The following is a 12,270-nucleotide window of genomic DNA, read 5'->3' as shown; positions in this document are numbered from 1 at the left end:
CTCATTGAACATTGTGAACTCAGAAGTCAATGCTGCAAAAATATATGCACCCATCCTCTTCATCTAGTGCACAGGAAACACAGGAAGTTAATGAACAGAAGAATAAAATCAATACACCCTCATTGAACATTGTGAACTCAGAAAGTCAATGCATAGAAAAAAAATATATCTATGCACCTTTTTTCTTCCAGTACACTCATTAAATAGAAAACACAGGAAGTTAATGAATAGACGAAGAATCAAAGTCCCCATGCTGGGGTTAGCATGAATATACCAAGGAAGTGTGGTTATCATTGTAAATTATGAGTCCTACTTTTGTGAGAGAAAGGTTCTTTGGTTAGGTCAAATTTGATATCTCTCTCTCTCTTTTTATGTTTCTTGTGGATTAGAATAATTTTGTTATCATTGGCAGGGCATTGTGTAAACCAGTGTTGGGTATTTATTTAGCTGATTTATGGGAAGTAAGTTAGCTAGTGAGTACAGTGATGTGATTATTTTGTAGGGAATTGCCAATTTTAAATGTGTAGCAAATATGTTAAAATGCATATCAAACACTTAAGCTAATATTAAAAAAAAATTGGTGTGATATAGAGCTCATGAATTGCTCCACAAGTTTGCTTAAATGTTTCTCCTCAACCTTCTACTAATTAATACTCTCTGTGAATCCAGGTTTGAGGCTATGAATGCAATACATATGTTCTGTTTGGGTTTTTTTTTTCTTTAATCAGACCAATCCTAACGTCACAGGTGGTTGCTTCTATATTTGTGTTTTTGTGCAGCATAAATGTTCATGTTTCACAAAGAGTTAAATATGACTTAAAGCCCTGCTTATGTCAGACAATTATCCCGTGAAGTTGATCAGGATCCCGTTTTTATAAAGACTTGTTATAATAACAAATGCACAATTTCTATAACAATTGTACCATGATCTACCATCAGCTAACCAGATAGAAGGATTTCAGTAGCTTTTAACTGTTAGAGCAAATCTGTTATTGTATGTTATAAGTTTTATGAAACGCCCAAATTAACCTCTGCAACGTTTCTAATACCAAACATAACTAGGAATTTATGTACAACATGTACATGTATTCACACTTTAATTCTTTATGAAACACAACATGGTATTACTGTTTACTTGTTTTTTAAAACAGTGTGCAGATCCAAGTTGTAAAAGGCCCATTTTATATTACAGCATAAAAAGTAAAAAGAGCATATCCATTGCCAGTGAATGGGACATTGAAGCCAATCATCCACAAATGATCTTGGACGATCTTAGATTAATTTAACAGGGTTCCCACAGTCATGGAAAATCCTGGAAAATTTGTGGTCATGGAAAGTCAGGGAATTTGGAAAATTTGTGAAAAGTCATGGATTTGCATTTACCTCTTGGCCATGGCAGCTTTCTAGTTTGTCATGTCTCGCAGCTCTCTTTGACCATACTCTGCTATTTTAATCGGTGTTCATGATTTATATTTCTCCCAGTTTTATGACATCCCAAATTCTGCATAACACTTGGGATGTCACTGGAATTAAGTCATGGAAAGCAGCAATTTAGTCATGGAAAGGTCATGGAATTCTGTTTTCAAAAACCTGTGGGGACCCTGTTTCAGCCCTGCTTCATTTACATTGCTATTAAGATGTATGGATGCCTCTCACCTGGGGTTGATGTAGTTGAAAGCCAGTATGCATATATAACATGTTGCAATATTGGTAAATCCTGCATACAATTTTTTTCAGATTACCACTATTTCATTTCATTTTATTTTCAATTTGCTAAGAGTAAACAAAAATAAATGTCAACTTACAAACAAAAGTACTGCCAAAGTATTTCAAAGTTTTTAGAATTATTCTCAATTATAATATATTTTTCTTCACAGGAGTGGTGTAACAACAAATCCTCAAGTATACTTCTCACTCGTGCATAATATTTTCCCAAGTTACCGCAAATTTGTGTTATCAATGGATACATTCCAACTTTAGTTAGTATTGTTGAATGGCTGCTCCTTTTGCTAATTCCTAAGACATGTAAATTCAAATGGTATGTTTCATAACTATCTGGCTGGCATCTTTTACTCAGCTAACCACCCTATAGGGGAAGGCGGGGTAAGTTGAGCCGCCACCCCAAGGCCAATAATGAATGAGTCAGACATTGTGGTGGTGTCATGTATTGATGACCCATTGCACAACCCCTAACCCCACCACATTGTTTTCAACGTAGAAACAAAAAGTACTTTTTTTAGAGGGAAAAATACAAATTTCAGCCCAAAAGTAAAAGAAGGGTGCGAAATATATTAGTGCTTTTTACCCACACACGTCTTTACATATAATAAAGACTTTAGAACAACATTGTTAGTCCAGGTATGGATCCTCATTCTTTTCATAGTCTTTTACATGATGGATGCATAAGAAATGTGTGGATATGAAAATATTGCATAAAGTTCGGACTGGGGTAAGCTGAGCCAGCCAACATGGGGCAAGTTGAGCCATGGTAATTGTTATGGTAATGTACATGTATATATATAAATAAAAAAAACCTTAAAAAGCCATTGATATGCAGGCAGAAAGGAGCTAATTCACATGACATTTCTTTTACTATTAGAGGATGTCAATATTTATAGAGAATTAGCAAGTGAGAGACTTTAAATTAAAAAATTACTTGCTGGTTCTTCCCCCATACATCTTGTACATAGTTTTTGTGGCTCAACTTACCCCACAGATGGGGCAAGTTGATCCATTTGACATAATTTTTTTCAAAGGTGACAATGACTTTCACTATGGGGTTAGAAAGTTATATATAGGTAAAAAATATATCCTGAGAATTGAATTTTAATGTGAGCTACTTATTTCTACAAGATTATTTGTCATATCAATTCTAACAAGCAAAAAGTGTCACAACTTACCCCGCTTTCCCCTATTCTTGTTTTTTCTTTTATAACTCAGGGTTCTGAGACAGACCACATCGTCTACGTCCTCAGTCCGAACTCTTCTTACGAGAACCGGCAGCACCTCTACACTGCCATCACAAGAGGGCGCAAAGGATGCATCATCATCGGGACACGATCCCGCCTACACACAGTCATCAAGCAGGATCCTAGAGATAGACTCACAAGTCTAGCAAGGTTCCTAACAGAGAACCTTGCTGAACCCCTGGTATGTACTCCATGTACATTATTTCAAAGTCCCTTTAGAAACAATGAGTTAATTGATGAAAATCAATAATGATTGTTTCACAGTGCTGATTATTTTCCCCTCAATTTGCGGGGTTCTGGTGAATTGAATACACTTGTAAATCAGAAAAGTTTGTCATGGTGTGTAGCTCCAGAGTATCATTTTATCAAAAATTTTGTCTGACACGTTGTCAGATCTGAAACTTTCCTTATTTTTGATTGGCTGAGAAGCACTGCTACTAAGGTAACTGTCGGATAAAACAGTAATTCTCGCTACCCCAAATAGCGATTTCGCCGAGATCCGGGAAAATCCCTGTAACGTCCATTGCATTATGGGATAGCTTTTTCGGTATTACAACTTCCTGTTCGGAAGTCCAACGCACTGTTTTGCAATTTAGATCAACAGTGCCGTCATGCACAACAACACAACGTAGCTTTCGCTCGGAAAGTTCGTGATCACAACCCTCTCTTTCACTAACAGTTGTACAGCCTTTTCTGCTATATAAAGTCACTAATTCTGCCTGACGCTTTCCATTGCACGGTATTCATCTGTCAGTTAAGATTTTTTTAAGTTCCGAAACTGATTTTTATCCATTTTGTGGTCGACGAAAAATTGAACGAAATGAATGCTGAATATATTTAGTGTCTAGTTGAATACGATCGTGATGTCAGGCCGGTCGCTAAATGCAAAATTTTAAGATATTCATTATTTGTTTGATTTTTTTATAACCAAATAAAAACATGAATAAAAATTATTCTCACATGAAATATATTTTTTATTTTTATTTATAATTCAAATGGAATCAAAACTGACCAAATGTAATAAAAAGTATTATACTCTGTACATATTACGCTGATTGGCATCGATTTCAGCGTGGTGGAAAACTCAGTATCGCGAACCTCGCACGAGCATGACTCTAAACCGGAAGTGGTGATGACGACCCGACGGAGTGAAAATTATCTCGTCTCGCGCATTATGAGATTTTTGTTCCTATTTGGGGTAGCGAGAATTGTACATTTATCCTTCAAGTCCCTTCATGAAACGTTCCACTGGTTTCATGTATTATTTCTATTTAGCAATTAGGCTTTACATTAATAATAACAGGGCCCACTGGGAGAACAGTTTTCAGAACTGAAATGGCTTCCCTAGGTCAATATACCTATATTATTATTATCATTATAATTAATTGATAATCGATATTATTATTTTTATTATTATTATGACTACATTTTATTATTATTATTATTATTACTACATTTTCTAAACTAGCAGATGTTTTGTCAATAATTGCATATTCTGAATGTATTTGTTTACCCCCAAGAGAATACCTCGTTATAAAGCAATGATGTTCTCACTACTTTATTTAAATAAACTTGTTCTTTTTTAACCCTCTCAATAGTACATTATATATTCTACCAAAAAAATTACCAACATTATATTATTCTGTTTTAAAGGGTTCTTTTTGTTTTATGATTTACTAATTTACAATATGTTCAAATTTCTTTTGATATCCTACAGTTCTCAAGGTGTAATTATCCTGGACAGGCGGATCCAAGAACACCAGAAAGACCAGCACCAAACAACTTCTCTGGGTCTAACACAGGTAATTAATGAATCCTTGTAGACTGAACTAGTATCTTTACTACAAATCCCTGAAAAGTTGCCATCCACTGTAGCCAATAGTAGTAGTGAGAGGTGATCGGCATGTGATCCAGTACTGAAAACAATTTATTATCTTTACATATACATATTTGGGAGCATTTCATTTTTAAACAATCATGAACCGATTATGATTTCTGTTTTAGTACCAGAATTGTGACTCTGAAAATATATGTAAGTTTGAAAAATAATGATATTATGATTTATTTTTTATTTTTTTGTTCAGATATCTCTTAAAGGCCAAGTCTGTTTTAAAATAGCACTAATTAGTTTGTTTTCCCATTTTATTTGGTTTTCTTTAGGAGTTTCAGCATCAAGCCCATGCCTGAGGAGTCAGGCACAAGAATGGTCTGTGAGGAGATCACCTTTACTCCTACCAGCAGGTTCAATTCAAGCTACTCCTGCATCTGGTCAACACCAACCAAACCAGTGGAGATGTGAAGAGCTCGCCAACAGTCTTATATCCAATGGCCATTCAACCTCAAGAGCAGTTCCAGTCTCTGGATGTGAGTCATTTTCAAGATCCAATGGTCCATCAACCTCAAGATCTGTTCTTGACGCTGGATGCGGGTCATCTTCTCTTGGGTGCATGTCGTTAGTGGTCCCTGTAAGTGGAGGTGGTCCATTAGCACGAGCCACACCTGCTTGCAATCAACTATCAGGAAACTCCAGAGGTAGCCCATCAGGTCCCTCCACTGCAAATACAGCCCCGCCAGGAACCACTAATAGAAGCCCATCCGTAGGTCCCTCATCTACACACAAAGCACGACCAGTTACCTCTGATAGAAGTAACCCATCCATAGCACTAACAGGAACCTCTAATGGATGTAGCCCATCAGTAAGGCCCTCATCTGGATACCAACAACTACCAGGAAACTCCAGAGGTAGCCCATCAGTAGGTCCCTCCACTACAAACACAGCCCCACCAGGAACCACTAATAGAAGCCCATCCGTAGGTCCCTCATCTACACACAAATCACGACCAGTGACCTCTAATAGAAGTAACCCATCCATAGCACCAACGGGAACCTCTAATGGAGGTAGCCCATCAGTAAGGTCCTCACCTGGATACCAATCACTACCAGGAACATCTAATAGAAGTAGCCCATCAGTAATGCATTCATCTGAATACCAAACACCTGCAGGAAACTCTATTGGATGTAGCCCATTAGTAAAGCCCTCACATGGATGCCAACCACTACCAGGAAACTCCAGAGGTAACCCATCAGTAGGTCCCTCAACTGCAAACACAGCCCCACCAGGAACCTCTAAGAGAAGCCCATCAGAAGGTCCGTCATCTACACACAAAGCACAACCAGTGACCTCTAATAGAAGTAACCCCTCCATAGCACTAACAGGAACCTCTAATGGATGTAGCCCATCAGTAAAGCCCTCACATGGATACCAACTACTACCAGGAACCTCTAATGGATGTAGCCCATCAGTAAGGTCCTCATCTGGATACCAACCACTACCAGGAACATCTAATAGAGGTAGCCCATCAGTAAGGCCGTCATCTGGATACCAACCACTACCAGGAACATCTGATAGAGGTAGCCCATTAGTAAGGCCCTTATCTGGATACCAACCACCTGCAGGAAACTCTAGTGGATGTAGCCCATCAGTAAGGCCGTCACCTGGATACCAATCTACACACCCACCACCACCAGGAACCTCTAATGGATGTAGCCAGTCAGTCAGGACCTCGTCTGGACTGCAACCACCACCAATAACATCTAATAGAGGTACATGTAGCCCATCGCCAAGGCCCTCACCTGGTTGCCAACCATCTGCAGGAAACCCTATTGGATGTACATTTAGGCTATCAGTTGGTCCCTCACCTGGACACCAACAACCACCAGGAACCTCTAATGGCCCTAGCCAGTCAGTAAGGTACTCACCTGGATACCAACCACCACCAGGAACCTCTAATGGCCCTAGCCAGTCAGTAAGGTCCTCACCTGGATACCAACCACCACCAGGAACCCCTAATGGCCGTAGCCAGTCAGTAAGGTACTCACCTGGATACCAACCACCACCAGGAACCTCTAATGACCGTAACCAGTCAGTAAGGTCCTCACCTGGATACCAACCACCACCAGGAACCTCTAATGGCCGTAGCCAGTCAGTAAGGTCCTCACCTGGATACCAACCACCACCAGGAACCCCTAATGGCCGTAACCAGTCAGTACGGTCCTCACCTGGATACCAACCACCACCAGGAACCTCTAATGGCCGTAGCCAGTCAGTAAGGTCCTCACCTGGATACCAACCACCACCAGGAACCTCTAATGGCCGTAACCAGTCAGTAAAGTCCTCACCTGGACACCAACCACCACCAGGAACCTCTAATGGTCGTAGCCAGTCAGTAAGGCCCTCACCTGGATACCAACCACCACCAGGAACCTCAAATGGTCGTAGCCAGTCAGTAAGGCCCTCACCTGGATACCAACCACCAAGGTCCTCACATGCATACATCTCATCAGGAACATTGCCTGCATGCAACCCTGTAGCAGGAGCCTCATCTGCTCATAATTCATCAAGACATGTCCCTCTGGGCGATCAATCCATGGCAGTGGATCTTCCTACACCAGTAGCAACAGAAGATATTCAGCCAGAAGTCAGAGGTAAGGATGGTATATTCAATGTTAAATGTGAATGATTGATATTTCATGTTCACATTTGGATGTCAGCATTTTTCTTTTGGCTTGATAATTTCTGGCGAACTTGGTTTAGATACTTGTAATTCAGTACAATTTCTGTAATTGATATTACGATAATGAGGTCTTATAATGTTGAGATGGATTTTAAAGTGAACATATATAAGTCATAAATCAATCAAGCTACTCTTTGATAATATCCTCAAGAAGAATAATATAAAGTGAAGGGCAGAACCACTGAGCAATACAGATATATGTTGCCCACTCTCATATTTTCACATTTCTGAACCATTCAGGATTCTCATATATTTTTTTTCTTTTGTCCTTATTAATAGCCAAACCCAACCGAGACAGACTGTCAAGGAAGCGTAAAGTCAGAACTGTTGCTTCTATGGTCAACCAACAGGTGTCGTCCATCAACAGTGGTGCTGTGCCAGTGGGTTCAGGAGAACCCAAGAAGTTTTGTGCAAGGGGATCATCTCTTGCAATGAGTTCAGAGTCTGATGTAGCCGGGGGGCAGATGCAGCTGAAGAGGGATCCAACATCCATTGAGAATGGTAGAGAACAGGCAAGAGCAAAAGAGACATCGCCAGGACTGGATGAAAGAGAGTTGCCTTTCACTTCTGTTCTTCCCAGGGAACAAACTTTGGTAGTTCCATCCAGGTGCAGGACAGATGGTGATGAGAAAAAGCCCCACTCCACATCACCCCGCAGCCACTTGAAGCGTTCAAGTGACACCCTAAACGAAGATGTTCAAGGTGTGGCTACAGGCAGCAAAGTGAAGAGATTAGCTACTGATGGACAGGAATCAACAGTATCATCTTCTAACTATGACAGATTGAGCCACAATGATACATCCATTTGCCCAAGGAGGGCAGTGGATGTCAGAGAGTCTCCTAAAAGGCTGAATAGTTGCTCCAGATCACCCTTGAGAAGTCTGCCTTCTACATCTAGTAATGTTCTAAAACCTGTTTCCTCTAAATATCCACAGGGTAAGGAGAAATCTCAAATGATTTCTGAGATCAACGAAATGCAGACGTGTTCTTCCAAGATTCAGTCCATGCAACAGTCATCAGAAAACAGCCAAGAGGTCCAAATATGTGTTCCAGGTCTATATAGAGGGCGATTCCGGTTTGTGAGACGGCTCTACAGTCAAGACAGCGAAGACCAATCATCCCAGCATAGGAAGTCAACTGGATGGAAGGAAGAATGTCCATTTGAAGATAGTGAAGATATAGAATTATCCCAGTTTCTCTTGCAGCCACCATGTGCCCCTCAGGTCCATCCTCTGCTGAACAGACTGGAAGAATGCCAAGAAGATGGTGATGATGATGATGGTAGTGATGAGAGTGATGACACTCTTTTATCCTGCTCATCAGATGAAACCGTGTTCTCTTCCAGTGGTACAAGTCCTTGCCTAGGAACAAGTGGTGGTTTTGATGATGATGATGATGAAGATGAGGAACTGTCACAATTCCTCTTTCAACATCCAAGTTTGCAGATACTCTAATTTCTAAATAAGCATCGGAATACTTGCTTATGCTTACATGTAACACAAGATCTTATCAGATGTCCTATGTAGTAGTAAATCCCAAAGTCAGGGAGATAAAGGCATAGAAGACTGAATACTTGGCATATCCAGCTATTCTGGATGGTGCATGTGAATTAGGGCGGTCTTGACACCAAGGATTGGTGTGAAGTGTAGTATGTATGTAGGCAAATCATGAATCGGGTGTGTCGGTAATGTCGAGTAAACACTGCTGTAGTTTACATTGTGCAATAAATAGCAAGCATTCATATTTTTCAAATTTATTGACTGCCTAGATAGATGATATGCATTTTTTAGATGAAACTTCATCAATATCTTGCTACAAAAATCATGTTGCATCATTGATGTATTCCAAGTTATACAGATTCAATGTCTTGTGTTTTTACTTCTAATCATGGGTACTTTTACAAAGGAAGTTTTGTAACACATCACAAGGATGAAAAAGAAAGTGAATATTTTTAACTAAATAGTGGGGTATGGATTCAGTTAGACTAATCTGCTCCTCCCAAATTTGAAAACGGTGTTTATGTATTGTATTTAGTAATTACCATTGTAATACTAGACTATAATTATTTAACATTCATTGAAAATTGTCTTTTTTAATTCATATTTTTATCCACCCTCATTTGAAGGGAATGGAAATATCAATTGTAATTGATTTTTTTTACGTATTTAGAATGATTATGTAAATCATGAGATCGAGATTCTTGACAAAAATACAATACATTTTATAATGTATTAGAATTCAAAATGAGCTTTAACCCATCCGTTTTCAGCATAAACCTTTGCTTTTGCAAACCTTCCAAATATTGAAATTTTGGAATATTCAAACCTGGTTTAAAATATTTATAACCGTATTATAAACCAAGCTCTTCACTCACAAGACCTTGAAGCAGGAATCGTGCTCAAGAAGAATAGTCTCAAAAGCATGTAGTATGATGAAATATGGATATTTTTATTTATTTTGCAATAATTCTAGTTATCTATGCATTATTATATCCTACATAGATTGAATCCTGTATAGTGATTGGTTCAAGTAGCATCATGTGACCGAATATATTTCAACTATGATGTTGCGTGACGTCAGACCTCGATATATTTTTGGATATACCAATATTCTGACGTCATTATTTCACAAAACTAGATATCTCGGCGCACCGGCTTGCGCGCTCTCTCTCCCGGGCGCGCAAGTCCAGCGCGATGCGTCAGCGCAGACACTAATCTGCGTTCCGCTGAGCGCGGTGGCTCGGAGAAAAGTAGGTAATTCAACGCAAGTAACAGGACTTTGCATGCTCAGCGCATAGATTTTGGTCATAAATTATTAAAAGTAGGACATAAAACAAATATATCAGGCGTTTCATTCGAAAGCATAGTGGGAATTATTAATCCTCGGTTGGACTGGCAAAAATACTATATTTCCCTCGGGGCTTTGCCCCTCGGGAAAAATAGTAATTGCCAGACCAACCTCGGATAAATAATTCCACTATACTTTCTCATAGCCTGATATATTTGTTTACTATCTGTGGGCAATATTGAAATGTATTTTCTAGTCATGTAATTTATTACACATTGTTATTTTACTCTCTGTGCAAAAGTGTATTGTTGGTGGAGCATAATGCATCAGGTATCATGATTATGACGAGCCCCTCTAGTTCGTTATTAATGAATAGTGGTCTCTCTTTTCATTTTAAACAGTATTACCAATCTATATTTCTACATTCCATAACTTTATATTAGTTATGTTGAACTTTGTGTAGATATTGTAAATTTTTAGAATTTTTGACTTTTATTTTGAATTTCTAACTAAAATGATTCTAATATTATATGATTTAAATTTTCAAATAAGAAAGTCTAATACATTTCAAAATTGAGGAATTTCTCTGAAGGTTGCACCCCCCCCCCCATTGGCATTACTGATATTGCCTTTGTGTATGCAAATAAAGGTAAAAGGGGACCCTTTTTAATTTTCTTGATATTCTAAATTGCTGCCATTGACCCCTGTATAATCATATTATGTACATTGTACAGTGTGAATGAGAAAAAAAATCATTTTCACGAAAGTGAGCACTAAAATGTATGTAAAATTTTGTTATGTGATCTTTGAGTGAAAACATGATGATTGCTAACAAAATATCATAAATATCATTACTTATCTCATGTATGTGATAAATGCTGTTTTTATATTCCAAATGGCTGCCATACGTCCCTCACTATATTATGAACAGTTTGAGTGGGGCAAATCATTTTTTACAAAATTTAGCTTTGCTTGACTACAAAATGCCTACAGTGATGTACGAGTGAAATTTACTGTCTGGCAACATAATTCTGAAGAGATAAATCATTTCTTTTGCCATATCGATCACAAATACTGGATTTTGGAATTCAAAATAGGTGCTAACAGTATCATGTACAATGTGAATGGGGAACTATACTTTTTCACAAGAGCAGTCACCTTGAAATGCATGTAATTGTGATCTATTAGTAAAATATTATTTCCCTCCATGCTCTACCCATATAGAACATGGCCTTCAAAGGACATTACACATTTTTACCTGCACATTTTAATTTCTACAAATATCCAAGCAATATACAGTGTGTACCCTTGTGATGATATGAAGTTCCTAATAAATATATTTATTTGCTACCAATACCCACTTTTTTTTTAACTTAGTTTGTATTGTAGTGTGAATATATTGTTTCTTATATATGTTGGGTTGAACAACTTTGAATTATGTATGAGAAAAATCCAAGCAAGAATTCTTTTTCCAAATCATTTCTAGTAGGATTATAATTAAGGTCCAAGAGAATTTTAGGTCTATAAGATCAGCCACTACATGTAAGTCTGATTAACTTAGCCATTTAAAATGTTTCCTATATAATTGGTTAAACCAGCTAGGCATTATGCAGCAGAAAGCTGTCCTGTCGGTGTCAAGTTCCTACAGGAGTTGCAGAAATATATTGGTTGAAAATTAGCGTTATTATTATTGTACTTTTTCACTTTGAAAAAGTTTTGAAATAATTTAGAGTTTGCACACCAAAAAATAATGTAAATAATTATACTGATAATATTTACATGTACATTGTGATAATGTCCACAATATGCCTTTTACTTGGCTTTAAAGATGCAATGGTAGGTATGTATATGTTCTAATAAAGAAAACTGCCACATGAAAGGTTAATTGCTAAACTGAAAACATTTTTTGGTTCAAACTGCGATAATACCCTTTAAGTTAA

The 12,270-nt window shown here is 38.0% G+C and overlaps 1 protein-coding gene across 2 annotated transcripts in view; it reads left to right on the top strand.

Annotated features, from left to right (window-relative positions):
• LOC129258932 (uncharacterized) overlaps positions 1 to 11,686 on the top strand; it is a 30,040-nt gene extending 18,354 nt beyond the window's left edge. For both annotated transcript variants that reach the window (XM_064098502.1, XM_064098501.1), the window contains exons 12-15: positions 2,941 to 3,150; positions 4,687 to 4,771; positions 5,130 to 7,454; positions 7,823 to 11,686. In XM_064098502.1, the coding sequence (XP_063954572.1) occupies positions 2,941 to 3,150; positions 4,687 to 4,771; positions 5,130 to 7,454; positions 7,823 to 8,997 (3,795 nt within the window). In that variant the 3' untranslated portion in view covers positions 8,998 to 11,686. The remainder of the gene's footprint in view (positions 1 to 2,940; positions 3,151 to 4,686; positions 4,772 to 5,129; positions 7,455 to 7,822) is intronic.
• The last annotated feature ends 584 nt before the right edge of the window (positions 11,687 to 12,270 follow it).

Source organism: Lytechinus pictus, chromosome 4 (assembly GCF_037042905.1).
Source record: "Lytechinus pictus isolate F3 Inbred chromosome 4, Lp3.0, whole genome shotgun sequence".
Lineage (NCBI taxonomy): Eukaryota > Metazoa > Echinodermata > Echinoidea > Temnopleuroida > Toxopneustidae > Lytechinus > Lytechinus pictus.
This window is presented reverse-complemented; position numbering and strand designations above follow the sequence as displayed.